General features: G+C 49.8%; 2 protein-coding genes across 5 annotated transcripts in view; one reads left to right on the top strand and one right to left on the bottom strand.

Moving 5' to 3' along the window:
- Nucleotides 1-4,732, top strand: part of Znfx1 (zinc finger NFX1-type containing 1) — a 35,143-nt gene extending 30,411 nt beyond the window's left edge. For all 4 annotated transcript variants that reach the window (XM_005074421.4, XM_013116668.3, XM_013116666.3 and 1 more), the window contains one exon: nucleotides 1,396-4,732. In XM_005074421.4, coding sequence (XP_005074478.1) covers nucleotides 1,396-3,837 — 2,442 coding nt within the window. In that variant the 3' untranslated portion in view covers nucleotides 3,838-4,732. The remainder of the gene's footprint in view (nucleotides 1-1,395) is intronic.
- Nucleotides 4,733-5,709: 977 nt separating this feature from the next.
- Ddx27 (DEAD-box helicase 27) lies at nucleotides 5,710-23,367 on the bottom strand. The gene is made up of 21 exons (XM_005074419.4): nucleotides 23,217-23,367; nucleotides 20,993-21,139; nucleotides 20,368-20,427; nucleotides 20,004-20,163; nucleotides 19,425-19,471; nucleotides 19,252-19,338; nucleotides 18,059-18,164; nucleotides 16,098-16,271; nucleotides 14,493-14,643; nucleotides 13,098-13,197; nucleotides 12,861-13,002; nucleotides 12,436-12,589; nucleotides 11,066-11,147; nucleotides 10,806-10,983; nucleotides 8,138-8,244; nucleotides 7,928-8,030; nucleotides 7,066-7,160; nucleotides 6,866-6,989; nucleotides 6,608-6,698; nucleotides 5,980-6,051; nucleotides 5,710-5,860 (listed from the first exon to the last, which is right to left on the bottom strand). Exons 1-21 carry the CDS (start codon nucleotides 23,307-23,309, stop codon nucleotides 5,842-5,844), a joined length of 2,292 nt encoding a protein of 763 aa, XP_005074476.1. The 5' UTR covers nucleotides 23,310-23,367; the 3' UTR covers nucleotides 5,710-5,841.
- Nucleotides 23,368-25,790: the final 2,423 nt, after the last annotated feature.

The raw sequence follows: 25,790 nt of genomic DNA, 5'->3' as shown, positions 1-25,790 counted from the left end.
GAAAAAAGGCTTTTGAAAGTAGTAGAGGTGCTGGAGAGATGGCTCAGTGTTTGTGAGTGTGTACTGAAGCCGGTGTGGTGGTGCACACCTTCAATCCCAGCACTCGGGAGACAGAGGCAGGTGGACCTCTGATTTTGAGGACAGCAAGAGTTACATAACAGACTCTGTCTAAGAAAAGGGTGTGTATTGCTTTTTTATAGGATCCATGTTCAGTTCCCAGCACCCACACTGGGGACCTCACAACTGCCTCCAATTTCAGTCCCAGAGGATCCAACACTCTGCATCTTCTGTTCTTCATGGACACCCACAGTCAGGTGCACATACACACACACACACACACACACACACACACACACACACACATACACTCACACACACACACGAAAAATTAAAATAGAATCTGAGTTGGGTGGTGGTAGTGCACATCTTTTTTTTTTTTTTTTTTTTTTTTTTGGTTTTTCGAGACAGTGTTTCTCTGTATTATCTTGGAAGCTGTCCTGGAACTCGCTTTGTAGACCTCGAACTCACAGAGATCCACCTGCCTCTGCCTCCCGAGTGCTGGGATTAAAGGTGTGTGCCACCAACGCCCGGCGGTGGTACACATCTTAAATCCCAGAACTCAGGAGGCAGAGGCAGGCCAATTTCTGAGTTTGAGGTCAGCCTGGTCTACAAAGCATGTTCCAGGACAGTCAGAGCTATTATACAGAGAAACCCTGTCTCAGAAAACATATACATACATACATACACACACACACATTTTTTTTCTGTAAAGAAAAGAAGGGGTGCCTGGCATTGGTGGCACACGCCTTTAATCCCAGCACTCAGGAGGCAGAGGCAGGCGGATCTCAACTTATGACTACTGAGCCTTAGGGAGAGACGGAACAGAAACAGGATCTTGACCTGGTTTAAAATCTCTCTTTTGTACTTGGTAGCTTTGTGAACCTGAGCGAGTCAGGCAAGAGGTTCAGCTGTCATGGTGTTGTGTGTGGTTAGAATGGCAGCTAGGGCCTTTGTGAGTCAGCACTGTGGAGCACTCGGCATATCAGCTGCTTCCTCATCACAGCTACTGCCTGCTGCCTTGGCCATGGCAGGTGATCAGATACGTGAAAAACTAAAATAGGCTTACTTATTTCTCTAGCTCTGTGCCATGGCCTAAGATAAAGCACATGGTGACTAACTTCAGAAGTAAAGTGAGGTGGAGGGCACAGAAAGCAGTCTCTACCTGAGGGCCAGTGCTCAGTGTTCAGAGACAAGCAAAAGCAGTGTCAGGAGCTGGGTGTAGCTCGGGTACAGCAAGCACCTGGTTAGCATGTGTGAGGCCCTGGGTTCAGTTCAGTGCTGACGGGAGGGGGAAGCATCACAAGGGCCGCTCTGACATGTCACCTTGCTTTTCAGGGGGTCTCCTCCAACCTTTTCTTTGTAGAGCACAACTTTCCTGAACAGGATATCCAAGAAGGCAAAAGCCACCAGAACCAGCATGAGGCACACTTTGTGGTGGAGCTGTGCCAGTACTTCCTGTGCCAGGAGTACCTGCCCTCCCAGATCACCATCCTCACCACCTACACTGGGCAGCTCTTCTGCTTGCGCAAACTCATGCCTGCCAAGACATTCGCTGGCATCAAGGTCCATGTGGTGGACAAGTACCAAGGGGAAGAGAATGACATCATCCTCCTCTCGCTAGTGCGGAGCAACCCAGAGGGCAAGGTGGGCTTCCTCCAGATCCCCAACCGCATCTGCGTAGCCTTGTCCCGGGCCAAGAAGGGGATGTACTGCATTGGGAACATGCAGATGCTTGCCAGGGTGCCCTTGTGGAGCAAGATCATCCACACCCTTCGAGAGAACAACCAGATAGGCTCATCCCTCCGCCTCTGTTGCCAGAACCACCCTGACACCCACACCCTGGTCTCCAAGGCTTCTGATTTCCAAAAGGTGCCAGAAGGAGGCTGCAGCCTGCCCTGTGAGTTCCGGTTGGCCTGTGGGCATGTGTGCACACGTGCCTGCCACCCATATGACTCCTCCCACAGAGAGTTCCAGTGTATGAAGCCATGCCAGAAAGTCATCTGCCCAGATGGGCACCGGTGCCCACTAGTTTGCTTCCAGGAGTGTCAGTCTTGTCAGGTCAAAGTGCCCAAAATCGTTCTTCGGTGTGGTCACCAACAGATGGTCCCTTGTTCAGTGCCAGAATCAGATTTTTGTTGCCAGGAGCCTTGCCCCAAGGTACTAAGATGTGGCCACAGGTGCAGCAACCTGTGTGGTGAGGACTGTGTGCGACTATGTTCAGAAAAGGTCACTGTGAAACTTAAGTGCGGGCACAGTCAACAGGTGAAGTGTGGCAATGTAGAAGATGTAAAATACGGTCTGTCAGTCAAGTGCACTACCAAGTGTGACACCATCCTAGACTGTGGCCACCCTTGCCCAGGCTCCTGTCACAGCTGCTTTGAAGGGCGCTTCCATGAGCGCTGTCAACAGCCCTGCAAGCGCCTGCTCATCTGCTCACACAAGTGCCAGGAGCCCTGCATTGGTAAGTGCCCACCCTGCCAGCGGACATGCCAGAACCGCTGTGTCCACAGTCAGTGCAAGAAGAAGTGTGGGGAGCTGTGCAGCCCCTGCGTGGAGCCCTGTGTCTGGCGCTGCCAGCACTACCAGTGCACCAAACTCTGCTCAGAGCCCTGCAACCGGCCCCCGTGCTACGTGCCTTGTACTAAGCTGCTGGCTTGCGGCCACCCTTGCATTGGTCTCTGTGGGGAGCCATGTCCCAAGAAGTGCCGTGTCTGCCAACTGGATGAGGTCACCCAAATCTTTTTTGGCTTTGAGGATGAGCCTGATGCTCGCTTTGTGCAACTGGAAGAATGTAGCCATATCTTCGAGGTGCAAGCCCTGGACCGCTACATGAATGAACAGAAGGATGACGAAGTTGCCATCAGACTGAAAGTGTGCCCCATCTGCCAGGTACCCATCCGCAAAAACCTGAGGTATGGAACCAGCATCAAGCAGCGGCTGGAAGAGATAGAAATTGTCAAGGAAAAGATCCAGGGCTCTTCACGGGAGATTGCAGCCAGCCAGGAACAACTTAAGGCCCTGCTGAAGAGCAAGGCTCTCTTTTTCCAGGTGCGCCCTGAAGAATTCCTGATGCTTGAAGAGAAACTGGCCCAGAAAAACCTGTCAGTGAAGGACCTGGGGCTTGTGGAGAACTCCATCAGCTTCTACGACCACTTGGCCAACCTGGAAGGGTCCCTGAAAAAGGTGCATTACTTAGAACGTCAGAGAGTGAGGACTCGACTCGAACAGGTCTATGAATGGCTGGCCAAGAAGCGCCTCAGCTTCAGCAGCCAGGAATTGAGTGACCTCCAGAGTGAAATCCAGAGGCTCACCTATCTTGTGAACCTCCTAATGCGCTGCAAGATGGCAAAGGAGAAGGTGAAAGGCAGCGTAGCAGAAGAGGTCTCCAGCATCCGGAATATTCTCGAAAAAACATGTAAGTTCACCCAGGAAGACGAACAGCTTGTGCAGAAAAAGATGGATGCTCTGAAAACTACCCTTCCTTGCTCTGGTCTGGGTATCTCAGAGGAAGAACGAGTGCAGATTGTCACCGCCTTGGGTGTTCCTCGTGGCCATTGGTTCAAGTGCCCCAACGGCCACATCTATGTGATCACTGAGTGTGGGGGAGCCATGCAGAGAGGCACCTGTCCTGAGTGCCAGGAGGTGATTGGCGGTGAAAATCATACTCTAGAGAGGAGCAACCAGCTGGCCCCCGAGATGGATGGAGCCCAGCACCCTGCCTGGTCAGACACAGCCAACAATCTGATGAACTTCGAGGAGATCCACAGGATGATATAAAAGATGGCACCTCGAGGCCTTTTACCCTGCCACCTCAGAGCCAGGGTTGGCTCCCCTGCAGAGGAACCACTTTATTAGTGTCCTTTAATCTTCACGCTTGTCTAAGGATCCACTTTTAGGGCTTGCCCACGTGACTCTAGATGTGCCCCTGCGCTAGAATAAGCACTTTACCTCCAGCACTGAACAGAGCCCACAGTTCTCACCTCCTCTCCCACAGCAAGTGGGGCTCCTGGGAGCATCTAGCCTCCACCTGGGGCTATTAGGGTAACTGGGCCCTGGCATGGTTAGCACTTGTGCGTGCTCCCAGGGTGCACTGCTTCTCATAGCCAGGCCCTAACTTGCAGACTAACTTCTACTGTAATGACAGCGACCCAGAGCTTTAGGAACCATGTGCCCAAGGAGCATAAGAACCCAGCACCCTACTCCTTGGCTCATGCCCTCCTGGAGAAGGCCTGTGACAGACACTTCACCAAGGCCCCTTGACCCAGTTACATAGTTACCATCACTAGCAAGGTCCCATGGGTAGGGCTTCCACAGCAGGCACAGGTTGAGTGACTCCTGCACCCTCCTGAAACTTGCACTCAAATAGCAAGGCTGGGGGTTGGGGTCGGTCTCTACCTCTGTAGGAGGGTTCAGTGGCGGTGCTGTCGGCATTCAGTGTCCCAGCACCTCCCTCTCAGCCTTTGCCTGGACAGGGTCAGCGTGCCAGCAGCCTCTGCAGACCCACAGCCTGTGTCTGCAGTTCTGTCCAGTGTTCCTTAGAACAGACTAAGGCATCTCAGGTCCTTTCTAATGTTGGCCAGAAAAGCCCCTTTCTTATGTATGCATTTTTTTTGTCTTTACTATGCACTTTAGCCTATAAAGCCAATTAATAAAAACAATGATTAAAAAGAAATGTATAGACTCTATGTTACTGTATTGATAACTGATGAATGCAGGGCTTCAGTTATATTCCACCACCACCCCAGCTGCTTGTCTATATTCCTAACTTTCAGTAACAACTTAGGTGGCCACAGAATTGTGGGTAGGGTACTGTCTACGGTGAGGCATGTACCATATTTTGCAGTGTGGGGTCATTTAGCTGGTGAGCCAAATCTTACCCATAGTAAGACATTCTTCATCCTACAGAAATGTCTCATGAGTCCCCTGAGACAACCTAATACCAGTGCATATTCCTAGTAAGAGCTCAGGACTTGGCTCTTTGGAACACATTTACTTGTTGTTTGTGGTTGGGTGGCTGCATGTGTGGAGATCAGAGGAAGGAGTGTGGGTCCCCAGCTCAGGGCATCAGTCTTCCTTTACTGACTGAACCTTCTCACTTGTCTCCTGCACCGGGCTTTTAATATGGGGGTTTTTCTTCCAAAGGCATAGTCTAGTTTGAACCACAGCCTAGCACCAGGAGAACTTTTGATTTTCTAAATAGAACCTGATGTTGACAAGTGTGAGTGAACTCAAGTGTTTCTAAACAGACTTAAGTCCAGGGTATGTGTGGCTGGAGAACTGGTTGTTTCCAAACTGAGGGGAGGGAGTTTGAACTCAAAATTGACTTCTTGTGTTTGATATATCAAAGGAAAGCTGATCAGGAAGGGAGCCATTAACTCTGGTGGTGCACTCCTTTAATTCCAGCACTCGGGAGGCAGAGGCAGGAGGATCTCTGAGTTCGGGCCAGCCTAGTCTACAGAGCAAGTTCCAGGACAGGCTCCAAAGCAATACAGAGAAACCCTGTCTTGGGGGGGGGGGGGGGGAAAGGAGCCATGAGTGAGATAATAAGAAACAGCTTCTATCTCAAAAAACTAAAACCAAAACAAAACAGCCCCTAGACACACAAACTCTCCCAACATCATCTTGAAAAAAACAAAACAGCAACAGATATACAAATAGCAGGCTTGTTCAAGAGATTTTGTTGTTACTGTTTTACAAATGGAAAAAAACAGACCAAGACAAGATGACTTCCCACAGGGAAGGGATATAAAATTGTCCCATCAACTTCTTCACACCACTGGGTTACTTCTTTCTCTTATACCTATTAAGAAAATCAACACAATTAAAGCCAGAAGGGAGGAACAGTGCTGCCTCCCAAGACAGCTCGCTTCTTCAGCCCCAGGGTACCGACCGCCTCTGCCCTCCACAGCGCAACATCACCTGGACTTAGATTTGAAGTTCCCTCTTCTCTGGCGGGACAGACCTAACTGTTTCCTCTCTTCAAAGGAAGGGCTGTAAGAGATGAAATGTGAGATGGGGAGGCTGCGGGACACGTCAATGATGCACCCCATCTTGACTTCACAAAAAGGGCGGCATCGGTGGGATGGGTATAGCCATGTGAGTTTCAGTGCCTGAGAGCCAGGCTCCTGTGGGATTTTACAAAACAACACACGTTTCGGGAAGCCAGCTTTAAGATCAGCAGGAAGAGGCCTTTCCCAACCAGCCTAGACAGATGTCTAGATGAGGGAATTTATACAAGGAACAGACAACACCTCTCCTGCTCTTGCACATCAGGCCCTCGGGGTACAGAGTGTCCTAAGTCACAGCATTATGAAACCCTAGTTAAGAGAGTTGGGAGTGGGGGGGAGGGCACGGGAGGAGGGGAGGGAAAGGGAGAGGGACCTGGAACTGACTTGTGAAGCAACCTTGTTTCTTATCTAAATTTTTAAAAAAAGAATAAAAAAAAATACAAAAGGAAAAAAAAACAAAAAGAAAGTTGGGAGTGGGCAAGGATGCAGACACCTCAGTTTCTAGCACACCAAGGGCTGAGGAGCACTTAAAATCCTACCCAGCTCGGTACTGTTTCAGGGCCTTTTTGCTTGTGTTGGTGAGTTCTTCATCAAACACAGACTTCTTCTGCTGCTGCTTCTGCTGTTTGGCTGCAGAGAAACATGGGTCGGAGGGAGTTGGTAAGTCCTTTGAAGGTCTACGTGAGGATTCCAAAGCCAGTATACACTGGTGCATGCCACTTCCTCCAAACCTTGGCCACCGCCATCCCCACCAACTCCTGCCATGGTTCGGGTGTCAGGGCGAACTCATCTCTTACCACGGCCTGCTGCAGGCTCTTCCTCCGGCATTGCCCGTGCTCGCTTGGTTCTGCGGTTCCTCTTGGCCAGCCGCTCTGCAAACATCTGTGCCTTGAGGATTTCAAACTGGGACCGCTCCTCTGCCTGGGGGCACAGTGAGGGATGAGCACAGAACAGACCAGTGTTCCATGGGACCCAACTCCAGAGGGAGGCTACTCACTGTCATCTCTCCCTTCTTCTTGGCATCCTTCATAAACTTCTTTCTTTTCTTCTTTCCTCTTAAGGCCAAGTCAAACTCCTGCAGAGCCTTGGCAACTGGAGTGAGAACAGAGCATGGGTTTCAGGGATCGTTTCGTTATGCCTTTAAAGCTTAAGATGAAAAGTAACTAGTGGGGAGTGATATTCGCTTAGAAAAGTGCCTATCAGGTAAGAATGGGGGCCCAGGGAAAGGGAATCACATTCCTCAGTGATATAGCCACTGGCAAGTTGCCCCCATTCAAGGGAATAACCCCCATCCATGTTCTTGCCAGTGACCTAATTAAATGCAGCAGCCATGAAAAGCAGACTTCAAAGCAGGAGGGGACTTGCTGGAAAGAGGCTCAGTGCAGAGGGGAAGGGACAGCAGTGGAGGTGTGATCCAAATATACTAATACACAATGAAACTGACAAAGACACATTGTTAAGAGTAAGATCTGGCCCGGCATTGGTGGTGCACTCCTTTAATCCCAGCACTCGGGAGGCCGAGGCAGGCAGATCTCTGAGTTCGAGGCCAGCCTGGTCTACAGAGTGAGTTCCAGGATAGCCTCCAAAACAATACGGAAACCCTGTCTAAAAAAACAAAACAGCCTGGACTACCAAGCGAGTTCCAGGCTCCAAAGCCACAGAGAAACCCTGTCTCAAAAAACCAAAACAAAACAAAACAAAAAACCTTTCAATAGTCATTAAGAGAGAAAAGTTAAATTATAATCTACTCATGATAAAGACGCATGCTTCCATTTTTTAAAGCTGTGAGATGGGTTTAGCGACTCAGACTCAGGTCCTTAGGCCTGCACGGCAAGCATGTCCCACTAATGCTCACTTACTCTTCTCTTTCTTCCTCTCTTCTTTGGTCTGGAACCAGCTCCTCTCAGGCTCCTGGTCTGCTGTCTCCTTCCCCTTCTCCAAGAGCCGCTTTGCTGTGTCTATCTGTGGGGTTGGCACAGCACACATGGGTGGAGCTGCAGCAGCCACTGCCAGGTGAGCAATGCAGCTACCACTGAGCAGCGGGGGTGGGGACAGCCACACAGCCTCACCTGGGCCTCTGACTGCTGCATCTCTTTTTCTTCCGCCTCCAGCTGCAGCACAGCATACACATCTTTCTCCATTTTCTCAATCTTGTCCCGAAATTTGAGGATAACATCTTACAGGAAACAAATAAAGAGTAAAACCGAGAGTAACTACGAGGCAGCTAGTAAAATAACGCAGACACCTACTTAGGGACACAGAGCTTCCTTCCTGAATACCTCCCTGTGGTCCCGGCCTACAGCCCTCATTACTCAGAAGGCGGAGATCTGCTTGGGCCCAGGAGTCTGGGGCCAGCCTGAACACAACACACCCAGAACTCATCTCAAAAGTGAACAAACAAGGCCCGGGGAGATGCCACACAAGGATGAAGACACAAGTTCAAATCTCCAGGACTCACATAAAACTAGGCAAAGGCACACATCTGTGATCCCAGTTGCTCCTATAGCCAGATGGGAAGTAAAAACAGTCACTAGAAGGTCAAAGGCCAGCTAGTGTTAGATAAGGTAGAAAGTGAGGACCAAGAACCGAGGTTGTCCTCTGACTTCTGGGAATGCAGCAAGACACACACATGTGCCCCCCCCCCACACACAAAAAGATTAAAACCACAACAACAAAAAAATCCTGTAACCTCCCCCCCCCATGGCTTCCTGTTGCTCTTAGAATGAATTCTGCTGTTTTAGAGCGGCCCTGTGCCCTGGTTCCCTGACTTCCCTTCCTTCATCCACACACCAATTCATTCCTGCCCAGACCTGCTGCTCGTGCTCAATCACAGTCAGTCCTTAGGGGCTGGCTCATTGGCCCCTTACTTGTCACCCAGGACTCGGCTCAAAGACAGCTGCTCAGCAGCCTTTGCAAAACAGCTGTTTTGTTTTATAAACACAATATCATGTAATCTAGGCTGGCCTCTTAATTGCTGTGTTGCTGAGAATAGTTTTCTTTTTTTTTTTTTTATTTTTCAAGGCAGGGTTTCTCTGTGTAACAGCTCTGGCTGTCCTGGAACTCGCTCTCTAGACCAGGCTGGCCTTAAACTCAATGAGCTCTCCCTGCCTCTGCCACCCGAGTGCTGGGATTAAAAGCATGCTCCACCACCACCACCACCCATCGAGAACAGCTTTGAACTCCTAATCTTCTGCCTGCAACTCCCAAGTACTGGGGATACAGGCATCAACTCCACACCCAGCTCTGAGCAGCTTTTCTGAACTGGCTCCTCCCCGTCACTCTCAGTGGCATTGACTATTAACTCACTGACTCTCACTCAGATCAGCTGTTCTGTTCCTTGCTCAATCCCCGGCTCCTGGGACAGCACTGAGACTGAGCACACAGCAGGAGCCATTCCCTGACTAACAACCTAAAGTAAAAGCGGAGGAGCGCTGGCTGTTCTTCAGAGACGGGGGTTGGTTCACAGCACCCACATGTGGCCCACAATCATCTGTATCTCCAGTTCTAGATGATCTGATGCCCTCTTCTGGTCTCCAAGAACAGCATAGCATCATACAGTCAGAAGACCCATACACATAAAATAAAAACAAACAGACTCTCAAAACAAATTAAAAAGCAACTAGACTCCAAAGCCACAGAGAAACCGTCTCGAAAAACCAAAAAAAAAAAAAAAAAAAAAAAAAAGCAACTAGAAAAAAGGGCATCTACAAACACAAGAGATACTGAGGGCTGCAGCCCCCCTCAGTGTGGACAGTGATGAGCTCTTGGATTCCAGACTTCATTTTTATTATCACTGATTTCAACAATCAAACTCAATTTGCTAACATTAGCACAGGTAAGCCAAAGCCAGGCATGGTAGTGCACACTGCTAGCTCCCAGGAGGTGGAGGCAGGAAGATTTCTGTGAGTTCCAGGTCACTCTGGTCTCTACAAAGCAAGTTCCAGGACAGCCAGAGCTGTTACACAAAGAAATGTTTTCTCAAAAAAGTGAAACAAGGGCTGGAGAGATGGCTCAGCAGTTAAGAGCACTGGCTGCTCTTCCAGAGGTCCTGAGTTCAATTCTAGCAACTACATGGTGGCTCACAGCTATCTGTAATGAGGTCTGACACCCTCTTGTAGCTGCAGTCATATACACAGACAGGCATAAGAAATAAATGTATACATAAGAAATAAATTTAAACCCTGTCTCAAAAAAAAAAAAGGAAGAAATTTAGCACCGGGCGTTGGTGGCGCACGCCTTTAATCCCAGCACTCAGGAGGCAGAGGCAGGTGAATCTCTGTGAATTCAAGGCCAGCCTGGTCTACAGAGCGAGTTCCAGGACAGGCTCCAAAGCCACAGAGAAACCCTGTCTTGAAAAACCAAAAAAAAAAAAAAAAGCCAGGCGTTGGTGGCGCACGCCTTTAATCCCAGCACTGGGGAGGCAGAAGCAGGTGGATCTCTGTGAGTTCGAGGCCAGCCTGGTCTACAGAGTGAGTTCCAGGACAGCCTCCAAAGCCACAGAGAAACCCTGTCTCGAAAAACCAAAAAAAAAAAAAAAAAAGAAGAAGAAGAAATGAAAAGCCTCTCTTAACTTGTAAGGAAGCTGTGATCAGCTGGGCCCTACATCTGCTATCCTATTATCATCCCATTACACAGCCTGACACCCAGGGGGGAGGAGGCCTGTCCGGGGACTCGGGCTGCCAGGCTACAGAGCTCTTGGTAACATCTTCTGCCTGACCAGCGCCTTGTGCAGCTCACCCTGGGGGATGATCCGTGCCTTCACTGGAGCCTTGGCAGCCTTCACAATCTCCTTCAGCATCTTCCGCTCCTCTTCTCCCACCAGAGAGACAGAGCGCCCAGCCCTGCCAGCACGTGCGGTTCGCCCCACACGGTGCACATAGTGTTTGACAGTGTTGGGCATGGTGAAGTTGATCACCTAGAGAGCAGATCGTCCACCAGTGAGGTGTGTGGGCAGGCACAGGGCAGCACCACCAGCAAGCAACAGAAGACACACTCACTGTTTTCACTCCTTCAATGTCAAGCCCACGGGCTGCCACATCTGTGGCCACCAGGATGTCAATCTGTTCATCCTTAAAGCGCCTGGAAAGAGCCACAGAGATGTTCAATAAGCTGCCTCAGTCCAACACCACACGAGATGGCTCAGGAGGTAAAGGCACTTACGACCAAGCCTGAGGACCTGAGTTCAATCCCTGGGACCCACATGGTGGAAGGAGAGAACTAATTCCTGCAAGTAATTTCTGACCTCCACACTTGCACCATGGCACACATCCAAGTACCAAAAACAAACAGATCAAACACAGAATGAAAATAATAAAGTTGGTAAGGCAGCAATGCACACCTTTAATCCCAGCACTTAGGAGGCAGAGGCAGGCAGTTTGAAGTTAGCCAGAGCTACACAAAGAAATGCTGTTTTGAAAACCCAAAATAGGGGCTGGAAAGATGGCTCAGCGGTTAAGAGCACTGACTGCTCTTCCAGAGGTCCTGAGTTCAATTCCCAGCAACCACATGGTGGCTCACAACCATCCGTAATGAGATCTGGTGCCCTCTCCTGGCGTGCAGACATACGTAGAGGCAGGATGTTGTATTCATAATAAATAAATAAAATCTTAAAAAAAAAACCAAAATAAGTAACTCAAACAAATAAACAGAGTCACCATAAATCCTCCTGGAGTCCATGCAACAGGGCGTGCTCATCATAGTGTGTATATATTTAATTTATGAGGTTAGATGGGAATCTTATGCAAGCCTTCTACCAGAGCCACACCCCACCCCCAGCCCGTGAGCAGAGTTAAATGCCAGCCTCCCTACACTCAGCCTTACCCAGCATTACCTAAGCACATCAGATCGGGTGTATACTGTCTCAGGAAGCAATTCCCGTCACACTCAAATTTGGGAACACCTAACTACAGCAGAGAGCAGAGGCCAGAGCCTCAGTGGGGCTTCCTGGCTTCACACACACCTCTCAGCCTGTGATGAACAGGCAGGACTGAGGGTGTTCTGCAGGACCCCCTTCCTGTAGCTTCCCTCTGCAGCCCAGGAAGTGTGAGTCTGAATCAACTGACATGTGAGCTTCTGGGAAGACACACAAAGACCATGTGCTTCCTGCTGGGGCTCCACGGGAGAGCAATGAGGGCGACCTGCTCAAAGGTCAAGCAAGTTCCAATTACATGTAACCTTGAAACTAAATGGTTTCTGAGACCCAGTGACTCTCACCCCAGGCTCCCAAGACCTTGTATGGTAGCAGACACTGGCTTAGGTCAACTGTGTCAAGCGGGACACTGCACTATTTGTGTTCCCTGCCACTGCTCTAACGCAACTCCCAGGGTCCTAGTTCTCTCAACAAGCTCCCCCAGACCCTGAGTATTACCGGAGGGCCTCCAGCCGCTGTGTCTGTGACAAGTTGCCGTGGAGCTCGCCCACCTGCAGCCCCAACAGCCCCAGAAGAATGTGCATGCGGTGGGCTTGCTTCTTGGTCTGGGTGAACAGCATCACGTGGTCAGTGAAGGTTCTCATCAGTAGAGCTGGAGGGAGAAGAGTGAGCCAGCGCTGGGTAGACTGGGGCTTGCACGCCAAGGCACAGACAGAGAAGCCAGCTCCCAAGTGTGGTCCACATCATGGAGTGGGAATAATCAGAGGCACAGCACAGCTGGCCTCCCGAGAGACGACTCGGGATGGCTGACAAGCAATGCCACTACTTGAGCTGGGGGAAATGGATGGACATGGCTAGAGGCCAAAAATAAAAAAGCACCAGTGCTGATGACAACCCTGCCAAGTACTGCCCTGGGCCTTCACCTGCCACAATGGCTTCCCGGTCCCCTTCCCTGTTAGGCCGGATCCGTATGAACTCCTGCCGAAGGAAGGGAGCTACATCTGTGTTGCTGTTCACAAATATCCGCACAGGGTTCTTTAAGGAGACCGAAGCCAGATCTTTCACCTGCCAAGTACAGGGCAAGAGCTGCTCAGCTCAGAAAGACAAAGAAAAAGGGCTTGCCCAGCTGGGTTCCTCTGCACGCCCCTAGGCACACCCACCTCATCTGTCATGGTGGCTGAGAAGAGCATGGTCTGGCGGTGGTGGGAACACATTCGGATAATCTCCTTCATCTGCTCCTCGAAATATTCGTCCAGCATTCTGGAAGAAGAGGACAGGTGTGCTGAAGAAGAGCTCTCTGGCCGGGTGGTGGTGACGCAGGCCTCTAAACCCACCACTCAGGAGGCACAGGCAGGGGGTCTCTGTGATCAGTTATCTCCCCCTCGCTGTTATCTCCGTCCTTCTATTCTGCAAGGCACTGAGATCATGACAGCTTATCCCCCAATGTCCCAGCATGTACGGATGGACAGTAAGCCACAGTGCCAAACATCTGAGTGTTCAGACGAGACCAAGCCTGCTCCACTGCTCACTCATTTGCCTCTGCATTGCAGCTGGCACTCACACCTCTTAGTCGCCATCTAGAGTATCTCCTCAGCTTGCTCTCAGGCATTTGTCCTGCCCTGGTGACTGGACTGATAAGCCATCCTTGGGACAAGGCTGCTGGGCTAAGGCTTACAGAAGCTTGAAGCAGGTTAAGGGAAGGTGCTGGGTTGAGAAAGAGCCCCATGCTGGGTGCCAACAGGATTTACCAATAGGTACACCACAGATGTGAAACAGAGCTGACCAGGGGAAGGACTGGCCTGTCATTAGCTGAGCTGAGGAGAGGCACACGCGAGGCACCTGAATTCTTCCAGGATCCACAGTGAGGGTGAACCATCCTCCCAACTGGCCGCCATCACTGGTCCAATTGGGACATGTATGAGACAGCAAGCAAAGGAACACGGGAGAAGGGGGCAGTGTGGGAGGGGCAGAAGTGTGGAGGGGAGGGAGGTATGGAGGGAGCAGTCGGGAGATGCAATGTACAGGCTATATTCCCTTGCCTGCATTAGTATGGAGGGAGCAGTCGGGAGATGCAATGTGCAGGCTATATTCCCTTGCCTGCATTACTCTGTACTGTCCTGTGTGGATGCTGTTCTTATTCTCACATACAGACAAGAAAAAGATCTGTCCTGAGGATCTCAGTCACATTCTCAAATACTGGGAAATGGGAGAGCTCACGTAATTTGACCTTTTTTGGAAACAAGTTCTCACTCTATATCCAGGCTGGTCTGAAACTTACTATGTGTCCTAAGCTTGACTCAAACTCTTGACAGTCTTCCTGCCTCAGTCTCCCAGTCTTCAAGTGCTGGGATTACAGGCCTGCAGCACTGTTCCTGAATGACCTCTCCTATCTCCTAAACAGCTCACTCCACACAGGGAGGGAGGAAGGGGTGGGGGTAGCACACATGCATACCTAGGGAAACCTGACCTCTAAATCTGGACAGAGATGAAGTATGTGGTTAAATGGTTTTACATGCATTGACCAAGAGCCTTGGTGAGCACCACAGGGAGCATACCTGTCAGCCTCATCCAGGATGAGCACTTCAATGCTGCTCAGGTGGAAGGAGGGGCAGTTGTGCAGGTGGTCGATGAGCCGGCCAGGTGTGGCAATGAGGATGTCCGGTGCTGCCCGAAGAGCAGCTTCCTGAGACTTCACATCCAGGCCACCTGCAGAGAGCAGACCCCAGGGGATGGCTTGGTCATTCATTCATCAGTGCTACCCTCTAGGGCGCAGGCCAAACACAGAACACACAGGGAACAAGACAAGACTTCTTTCTCAATGAAGCAGATGCATTCGTTACATTCGGGCTGAGGGCAGACATCAAAACCCTGCTTCAGAATTGAATAACTGGAGCTATCCAAGGTCTGAGACTATCAGCTATGCAAACTGATGACATTCCTGTACATGAAGACCAAAGTCATCCCTGACTTCCAACTACATACAGAGGGTAAGAGACTAGATGACACTTGAACCTCACCAGGGAACGACCTCCCAAAGCACTTATTTACAATAAGCAGAAGTTTTATTGTGAACTGATTCAGAACCAAGAAAAGGTCTGAAGCCTCATCTGTCTTTCCTTGGTTTGAGACAGGGTCTCACTGTTTGGACCAGGCTGGCAATGACCCCACCTCATCCTCCCAAGTATGAGGGTTATCCAAGATTTTATGGAGAATAATACTGTCTATGTGTTACTAGGAGAGGAACCCAGAGACTACCAGAAACTACACAAGCCCGCTACCATGGAACTCCACCCCCAACCCTCAATTTTCCTTCTCAAGGTTAAGTCTTCTTTGTGTTTGTGGACAGGGTGTCACTGTGCAGCCTGGCTGTCCTGGAACTTTCTCTGTAGACCAGGCTGGCCTCCAATTCACAGAGATTGGACTCCCTGTGCCTCCCAAGTGCTGGGATTAATAAAGGCCTGTGTATCACACACCAGGCTTTTTTTTTTTAAAGTCTGTTTCATTTTATTATGTGCATAGGTCTTTTACCTGCATATGTTGAGTACACCATGTGCACACCTGGTGCTGATGCCCTAAGAGCTCAGAAGAAAACGTCAGATCCCTCAGAACTTAAGTTACAGACAGTTGTGAGTTACCATGTGGATGTTGGCAACTGAAACCCAGGTCCTGTATTACAACAGAACAGCAAGTCTGCTGAATCACTAGACCAACTCTCCAGCCCCACGGTTAAATTTTATGAGTAGGAATGGAGTTCAGTGATACAGTATCATGCAAAAGGTCAGAGATTCAATCCCCAGCACCACAAATTCAGGATGTTAAGTCCTGGTGAGTGTGGTGGCTCATACCTGTAATCTCACTTAGCAGCAAGAAGGTAAGTCAGGAAGATTGCTGTGGTTGAGGCCAAACTGACCTACATAGTTCTAAGTCAACCTGGGTTACAGAGTAAAACCTTACCTCAAAAGTGTAAAACAAACAAAAAAAAGTTAAATATTACTGAAATGTCTTCCCTTGCCTCTATGTTCACTATGAAAATATGTCAACTGAGTTTTAGGTGGATTCAATCAGCAAAAAGGTGTCTTCCTGACACCTGGAGGTGGGTGAAGCACAGCCTCCCTCATCTATCACAGCATATCTCCCACAGGCTGGCGGCCCTCACTTACCCACAGCCAGGCAGGTGGTGATGCTGCAGAACTGGGCCAGCTGCTTGGTAACAGAGTGCACCTGGATGCCCAGCTCTCTGGTAGGGACCAGCACCAGCACTCGAGTGACTGCAGCCTGGCGGGGCTTGTAGATCAGACGCTCCAAGACAGGCAATGCAAATGCTGCAGTTTTGCCTGGAGGGAGAACAGGAGAGCAGACAGCAGGTTCAGCACCTTCCATGCTTTGGTTCCACCAGAACACAGGAACCCACATCTCTGCCTTGGAAACATGAGCCTTATGCATGGAATTGTTTTCCTGCTGTCAAACAAGGTCAATGTAAACTTAAGAGAAAAACATGAAAGAATAACTGTTACCAGGCTAGGTGCCCTCCAGAGGACCAGCTGGCATCTACCCCCACCCCACTACCAGTGGATGCCAGAAATAAAGCTCAACACTCTTAGAGACTTCGTTATTTATTATCTTAGACATCTGTTCATTGACATGTATGCCTGTGAATGCATGCCACATACATGTGCCCACAGAGAACTCTGGAATTGGAGTTAGAGACAGCTATGAACTGCTACGTGGGGACTAAGAACTGAACCCAGGTCCCTTGGAAGAACAGCCAATGCTCTTAACCATTAAGCTCCCTCTCCAGCCCCAAGACTTATTTTTACATTTTATGTGAGTGAGTGTTTTGTCTGTATGCATGTATGCCTGGTGCCCATGGTGGACGGTAGAGATCAGGTGTCTGATCGCATGCAACTGCAGTCATAGACAGTTATTAAGCTGCCAAATGGGAGCTGGGAACCAAACTGGTCCTCTGCAGAAGTAGCTAATGCTCTTTACTTCTGAGTCATCTCTCTAGTCCCAAAGTTCAATGTTCTACGGCACGAGTCTATGAAGACAAATTGGCATCCCCATAGCATTAAAGGCTGTTAAAATTACCAGTCAAGGGGCTGGAATCACGGTTAAACTAGTTAACTCCTCTAGTTAAACTAGAGGAGAAGTACAGTTCCTAGCACACATGCCAGGCAGCTCCCAACTGATTAAAACTCCACCTTAAAGGGACCTGGCATCTTCTTCTGAACTCTGTAGACCTGCATCCACAGTACATATACCCACAGACATACACATATACATATAATTAAAAATAAATCTTTTTTTTTTTTTGGTTTGTTTTTTGAGACTTGGTTTCTCTATGTAACAGTCCCAACTGTCCTAGAACTCGCTTTGTATGCCAGGCTGGGCTCCAAATTGCAGAGATCCACCTGCCTCTGCCTCCCAAGTGCTGGGATTAAAGGTGTGCACTACCACCCAGCCAGATTTTCCTCTCTTTTTTTTTTTAATGTATTTGTTTTGCTTATGTATTTATTTATTTATTATGTATACAGTATTCTGCCTACATGTATGCCTGCTGGCCAGAAGAAGGCACCAGGTCTCATTACAGATGGTTGTGAGCCACCATGTGGTTGCAGGGAATTGAACTCAGGACCTTTGGTAGAGTAGTCAGTACTCTTAACCTCTGAGCCATCTCTCCAGCCCCCCAGATTTTCCTCTTTTTAAGATAGTCTTTCTATATAGCCCAGACTGGGCAAAAATTTACAATCTCTCTGTCTCAGTTCTGCAATTAGAGGAATACACAACCATATCTGGCTTTATAATCTTTTTCTATAGTTCAAAAAGGCAAGTGGAGGGAAAGGCTGCAGAGGGTTCAGTGGTTAAGGGAACATGCTGCTCTTGCAGGGACCTAGGTTGGTTTCCCAGCACCCACATGGTAGTTTAAAGCCTATAACCCCAGTTACAGGGTATACTACATCCTCTTCTGGCCTCCATATGCCTGCACACATGTACACATACATACATAAAAGCAAAATACTCATACACATAAATAAAATAAGTAAATCTTTAAAAAGTCAAGTGTATTTAGCAATCTAGAGCCCTGGAGTATTCTGGCCTCCTGTCCCGCCTACCCTTTCACCTGTCCCAGTGGCTGCACAGGCGCAGATGTCTTTTCCCAGCAGACCCACAGGGATACATGCCTTCTGGATTGGGGTGGGCTGCTTGAAGCCCATGGCTGTAATGGCCTGAGGAGAAAAGTTACAGTCAGATAGGGTAGATGGGGGGGGGGGGGGGATCATAGCAAACAACAAGATAACTATACTGAGCCTTCCAGGGACAGGCAACCTCATGAGCACCTTTCCTCCAGAGCCTAAAGCACCAGCTGCACTCAGGACAGCAGAGGACAAAAAGAAAAGCCTTGCTTTGGGAACCAGCAGAAAGAAACAGAGCAGAAGAAAAACATCCATTCTACAGAGATAAATAAATGATAGACAAGCAGAGAGGAAATGCAAGTCACAACAGGGGTGCCAGGGAAAGGCTCAGTGAACCCTGATGGGGTGAAGGGACACCCCAATAGACTTCTGGAAGAACAGTCTTTCAAGCAGAGGGAACAGAAAATGCAAAGGAGGAAAGTGCTACAGTTGTCCTTAAAAAAAGGGACCAGAAAGCCGGGCGTTGGTGGCGCACACCTTTAATCCCAGCACTCGGGAGGCAGAGGCAGGTGGATCTCTGTGAGCTCCAGGTCACCCTGGTCTACAAAGCTACACAGGGAAAACTTGTCCTGAAAAAAGAAAGAAAAAAAAAGTAACCAGAAGAGAGAGACGTCTATAAGTCAGTGTAAGGACTTTGGCTTTTATTCCATGTGAAAGTGGGAGCCTTGAGAGCTGGCAGGATCTGCTCAGGAGGGCTCTCTGGCAGCCGAGCAGTAACTGTGTTGAGGGGCTCAAAGAAGAATGCAAAGAGCCTAGGTGGGGACTCCTGCAAGGGTCAGCCCTTGTCAGCTGGTTGTGGAGATGCACACCTGCACGCCAGCCCTTGGGAGATGAAGGCAGGAAGAGCAAGAGTTGAAGGCCTACCGGTCTAACACGAATGGGCTGCAGTGATGGCTCAGCCATCAAGAGTACTTGCTGATCCTGCAGCAGACTTGAATTTGGTTCCTAGCACCCATAGCAGCTCACACTCACTTGTAACTCCAGCTCCAGGGACTCCAATGCCCTCTTCTTGCTTCCACAGACCACAGCTCACAAGCATGCAAGCTTCCCATGAGCCCATGCACACAGAGAGAATTAAATCAATCAAAAGAGAATCAACCCCCGCTGTCAAAGCTACTACCTTCAGGAGGGGCCTGGACAGGTTCATGTCCTGGAAGGAGAGGTTTTTGTCATACTCAGATGCATCTTCAAAGAACCCTCCTGCTTCCTGCACCAGACGAGAAGAGAACTCAGCAAAGCAACCCGAGCTGCACGTGAACGAGAGCTGCCCTGCGACCTCACACCCAGGCTCACCTGGCCCTTCTTCTTCTTCTTCTTCCTGTCCTTCACTTTCAGTGTGTCTATGGGAAAAACACAGCAGTGAGCATGGCCCTTGGTACCAGCACCTGCCTCTGCTTCCCATGTCCTCAGTGCTGTCCATGCTGTCCAGGGAGGCTGCTCTCCCAAACTCCTTTCACAGATAAGGACACGGTGTGGTCATGTGGCAAAACTTCTCCATTAAATACAGACAGGACCCCAGTCTGGCAAGTACAGTGTAGACAGTAGGATCTTATCACAATTCAACACTGACACGTTAATGAATTCTATCAAAATACTCATTGAAGCCCCCACTACATGGGTGAATCGCCCCAAGTAGGTGGGTTGTAGATGAACCGACACTGTACGGAGCTGAGGACGAGGAAAGAAGCAGCTGCCTGCACAGAATGAGCACCCGACAGAGGGGCAAGGGAAGAGAGAACCAAGAGCAGGGCATCCCATCACTGCAGGGAGACAGCATCCCATCACTGCAGGGAGACAGCGCAGCTCCTACAGAGGCAAGGTGCCTGCAGCCCATCTGCTTCCTGCCGTTTCCACACTTCAGCACCGGCCTACCTGCTTTAGTGAGGACCTCCTCATCTCCAGAGGAGTAGTCAGTCTCAGAGTCTTCATCCTTGGAGTCTGCCTCATTCCCTCCCAGATCCTCCTGCCCCTTCAGGTCACAGCTTTCCCTGCCTTCTTTCTCCTCCACTTTCCCAGACTTGGCCTCTTTATCCTGGGGCAAAATAAAGCACAAGAGGTGACTATCAACAGCAGGAAATCCCAAACCTAACAGAAGCTGTACTGAGCTCAACAGCAGGACAGGCTGCGTGGCCAGGCAGTGAGGACAGTGAGCACCTGGGCTGCAGCATCTGTCCCTGCCACCCGCCACTCAGACAGCCGAGCACATCCACAACCACCAGCGGGGCTTCATTCTCACCTCTGCTTTCCTTTTCTTGCGCACTTTCTCAATCTTCTCATCTAGGGTAGTGGCTGCCCTCTGCAGATAAAATCAGGATGGGAAAAAGAAACGTGTATGCACAAAGGACACCAAACAGGTGTGTCAGCGGGTCAGACCTCAAATGTTACTACAGAGAAGGCTCATCTGAACTAAGCATGGTGGCTCACACTGTAATCCAGCCTCTGGGAGACTGAGGCAAAAGTCATGAAGTCAAAGGCAGCCTTGGCTACAAAGAGATTTCAGGCAACCAGGCTATTAGGCAACCCTGTGAGTCTGCACACAGTTGACAACCAAAACAGGATTTGATCTACACAAAGTACATGCATATATGAACATTACATTTTTTAGAAAAGAAGGTATCAAATACAAATAAGAGATACACGCCTTTAGTCCCAGCACTTGGGAGGCAGAGGCAGGCGGATCTCTGTGAGTTCAAGACCAGCATGGTCTACAGAGTGAGTTCCAGGACAGCCTCCAAAACAATACAGAGAAACCTTGTCTCGAAAAAAACAAAAACAAAAAAAAGAGTTTATCCTAATACCCACTTACTATCCAACTTTAACAGCCCATCACCCGAAATGCATCTCGTCTCTGTCAATCTCACCTTCTTCTTGAGCTGGCTCATGACATCAGCCAGGGCCCAGCTGCCATCATACATGCCCTCCTTCTCGGTGAAAACGAAGTCAGGGTTGAAATCAGCACTGCGGTTCTTCTGCAAGGCTTTCTGCTTGCGGCCCAGCACAATGGGCCCCTGCAAAGAGGAGAGGAGAAACTGACAGGCTGAGACGAGGAACGGCAGAATCGGAAGAGGGAAGGGAGGAGGCCTAGTAGGAGAAACCCACAACTGGGAGCACGGATCAGCAGGGAGAGCCTGTCTCGCATGTATGAGGCCCTGGGTTCAAGTCAACACACAGAAAACAAAAGAAACAGACGAGGCAAATATGGTCCACAATAAGGAAGTGATCAGCTTACAACTGCCCTGGAGGTTTTTAACAACCTGTAAGTGGATAGTCAGTAGTCTAGAAAGGCCAAAAGTGAGTCCACAGAAAATCTGATCAAACACGAACAAGTTTCCTTCCAAAGTCTGTCCAGGAACTAATGATTGATCTGGGTGGGTCCAGCCCACCATGGCAGGTGCGATTCCTGGACAGGTGGTCCTGATTTGTGCAAGGAAGGACACAGGTTGAGTGAGCCAGTAAATATTCCTCCATGGCTTCTGCCTGAGTTCCTGCCTGCAGGTTCCTGTCCTGACTTCCTGTGATGATGGATTGTGATGTAGAACTGTGAGCTGACTTAAACCCTTTCCTCCCCAAGTCAGGGTGTCCATCACAGCAACAGACAAGCTAACATGGGCTGGGAACTGAAGTTCAGTGAAAGAGCACTTGCCTAGCATGAGTGAGGCCCTAGGTTCAATTCCCAGGACTGCCAGAAAACAAAACAAAAAAAAAGTAAAGACTAACTTCATTTTCTGTATATACTCTCAGTAATATTAAAAGATAATAATAATACACACATATCAAACCATCACATTGTAAACCTTATATTTACAAAACTACATTACTATACCTCAGTAAAGCCAAGAAAAAGCTGGGTGTTGGTGGCGCACGCCTTTAATCCCAGCACTCGGGAGGCAGAGGCAGGCGGATCTCTGTGAGTTCGAGGCTGGGCTGGATTGACAGCCTCCAAAACAATACAGAGAAACCTGTCTCGTAAAAGCCAAAAAAAAAAAAAAAAAGCCAAGAAAAAAGACAAAGCAATTGAGTCCCTCATATACACAGGTTCCACACTAGGTGGTAAACACAAAAAATCACCATCCCGTGGGCAGTAGAGGCACACTCAGTCTCAGCACCTTAATGCCGGCAGGGGCAGGTGGGTCTGAGTTCGAGGCCAGTTTGGTCTACAGAGGGAGTTCCAGGACAGCCCAGCCTACATAGAGAAATCATGTCTCCAAAGCCTCTGGGAGGGCAGAAACTGACATATCCCCAGGAGCTGATTAGCCAGCCTAGACTAACTGGTGCTTTAATCCAGCAAGAAATCTGACTCCAGGAACAAAGTGAACAGCTCCTGAGGAATGACACTTGGTGCTCACTAACCTTTGGCCTGCCAACAATGTACCCCACACACTGTACCTGCATGGACACACCCCCACACGGGGTGGAGGGGGCAGTCATGACGAGGACTGTGAGAGTCAAATGGTGCAAAGGACAGAGCCTGACCCACTCTGAAAGCCACAGGAAAGCAGCTGCAGGGTTGGGAACAAGGGGCAGTTCCAAGGGGACCGCTTCATGAAAAGACCACTCTGCTGCTAAGTGAAGAGACTGCCAGAAGGGACGGGACAAAAGTGGGAACGAAGTGAGGGCTGCAGGTGTCCAGGTGTGACTCGGCAGAGGGAGGAAGAAAGAATCGGGTGGGTGGTCGGAGGCCGTTCCATCCTGAGATGCAAACACCGCATGGAGCCTTAGCGTTTAGCTTTCTCGGAATTCGACTGCACACGCCGTGGACCATCCGCAGGGTCAGGCAGGCAGATAACGGTGAGGCACGCAGTTTTTTGGTTTTGTTTTGGTTTTCTTTTTTTTTTTTGTCGCCACTCACCCTACAGCCACTAGCTCAGGGCTACCTCCCGACCACCCAGCTCCACGCTTGGGGGGATAGAAGAGAGCACGGTGTCCCCGACTGGGCAGCAAGCAAGACTGACTTCGCCTGCGGAGGTCGACTCTGCACAGCCTGGGTGAACCGGCTGCGTGGGGACAGCCTGGGGCCCGCAGCTCGTTCCCGGCCGCTCCCACCCACCGCTCCTTCCCCCGCCGCTCTCGTTCGCAGGCGCCCACCTCCTCCTCGTCGTCCCCGGAGTCCGACTCAGGCTCCACCGGCACCTCGTCATCTTCGCCGATAGTCCCGACGAAACCGAGCTCCGCCAGCATGCTGAGGATGCAGCCACTTCCGGAAGGGAGTGCGGCGCGCCGACGCAAACAGCCCTTTCCGTGCTCGCCTTACAGTCAGGCGCATGTGCGTTGCGTCACTTCCGCTCTAGGACGCTCTAAGAACGCTGTTGCTTTGGGGGCGCGGTTTCGGGTGATGACGTCAGATGGGAGAGGATTTTTTTTTTTTAATTAGGAAACTACGTAGTCAATTTTCGGGAAGAAATGAAATCTGAGTGTGTGCAAGGGTGAGGGAAATAATCAGAAGTATGTACATTTGGGAACAAAACAATAACAACAAAAAATGTTACTAACGGCGTCCGAGATGCCTCAGCATAGTAAAGGCGTTTGCCACACTATCCTGAGGACCTGAGTTCGATCTCCCATAGGTGGAAGCCGACCCCCGGGTCGCCGAGTCCACAGAGTTGTTCTCAGATCTACACACCGTGTCCAAGTGAACACGCCCCTCTTTACGCACAAAATAATAATAAACGGGGCTGGAGACCTGGAGGGCTGGTTCAGCTGTTCTTGGAAAGGACAAGGGACCCATCCCAGGCACGCACACGGAGGCTCACAGCGGTCGGTAACTCCAGATAGGACGCCCTCTACTGGCCTCCGTGAACAGTGAATGCTCCTGGTACACAGACATACAGACAGGCAAAATACCCATACACATTAGTTTATTTTTATTTTTATTTTTTGGTTTTTCGAGACAAGATTTCTCTGTGTAGCTCTGCTTATTCTGGAACTCACTTTGTAGACCAGGCTGGCATCAAATTCACAGAGATTCTCCTGCCTCTGCTTCCCAAGTGCTGGGATTAAAGACGTGTGCCTCCATCTTCTGTTTTTTTGGGGGGGTTGGTTTGGTTTTTTGTTTGTTTGTTTGTCATTAGTTTTGAGACAATGTCACACTGTGTAGCCTGTAGTTTCCTACATAGACCAGGCTACCCTGGAACTCACCGAGATCCTCCTACCTCTACTTCCAGTTGGATTAAAGGCCTATATACCGCCGGGCGTTGGTGGCGCACGCCTTTAATCCCAGCCCTCGGGAGGCAGAGGCAGGCGGATCTCTGTGAGTTCGAAGCCAGCCTGGTCTACAAAGTGAGTTCCAGGACAGCCTCCAAAGCTACAGAGAAACCCTGTCTCGAAAAACCAAAAAAAAAAAAAAAAAAAAAAAAAAAAAAGGCCTATATACCAGCAAGCCCCTTTTAGTTTTTGTTTGTTTTAAACAAGGTCTCCCTACATAAACTAGGCTATCCTGGACCAGGCTGGCCAGAAATCCACCTCTGCCTGCCGAGCACGGGATTAAAGGTGTGCACCACCAAGCCCTGCTGCTTTTAGTTCATTCATCATAGAACAGAGCTGTCTTTTCAGAAGTCTGAACCAGGAGACTCAGCACCTCTAATTCACGCTCAGAGACAGGAGGATCCACAAGGCTTGCTGGCCAGCCTTGGACCTCTGTCCGCACACACATACAGGCGTTCACACACACACACACACACACACATACAGACATTCACACACACACATCAGAGACCTGCTTGGGCTCAGTTGGTAGGCTGCTTGCCTAGCATGAAACCCTAGGTTCACTCCTCAGACTCCCCGAATGTGTTGGTGCACACCTGCAGCCCCGGCATTTAGGAGGTAAGGCAACAAGGCAAGCAGGTAGGAAGTTCAAGGCTGCCCTCTGTGGAATTCAAAGCCAGCCTGGGCTATATGAGACCATATCTAAACAACAAAAGAACCAGGGCTGGGGGATGCTTCAGTAGATAAAGTTCTAGTCTTTTTGCTCATCCCTCAATAGCGAGGGGCAGAATCCCCTCACTATTTGACCAGTCATAAAAGCCACCTGTAGCCAGGCGTTGGTGGCCCACACCTATAATCCCAGCACTCGAGAGGCAGAGGCAGGCAGATCTGAGAGTTCGAGGTCAGCCTGGTCTACAGAGCGAGTTCCAGGACAGCCTCCAAGACAATACAGAGAGACCTTGTCTCGAGAAAGAAAAAAAAAAGCCACCTGTAATCCCAACACTTGGAAGACAGAAACACGGGATCCTGAGTCCAAGCTGGTTGACAAGACAAGCCAGAATCAGCAAAGTCTAGGTTCGCTGTGAGACTCTGCCTCGATATATAAGCTGGAGAGCAATCCAGGATGACACCAATGCCAACCTGTGTCCATCACACACATTGACCCCTGTGGTGGTTTGAATAGGAATGACCCCCATAGACTCATAGATTTGAGTGCTTGGTGATGAGGAAGTGGCACAATTTTAAAGGATTAGGAGGGCCAGGCGGTGGTGGCGCACGCCTTTAATCCCAGCACTCGGGAGGCAGAGGCAGGCGGATCTCTGTGAGTTCGAGGCCGGGCTGGACCGACAGCCTCCAAAACAATACAGAGAAACCCTGTCTCGTAAAACCAATAAATAAATAAAGGATTAGGAGGTGTGGCTTTGTTGGGTAGGTGTGGCCCTGTTGGAGGAAGTATAT

Source organism: Mesocricetus auratus, unplaced genomic scaffold (genome assembly GCF_017639785.1).
Source record: "Mesocricetus auratus isolate SY011 unplaced genomic scaffold, BCM_Maur_2.0 Super-Scaffold_100028, whole genome shotgun sequence".
NCBI lineage: Eukaryota > Metazoa > Chordata > Mammalia > Rodentia > Cricetidae > Mesocricetus > Mesocricetus auratus.
This window is presented reverse-complemented; position numbering and strand designations above follow the sequence as displayed.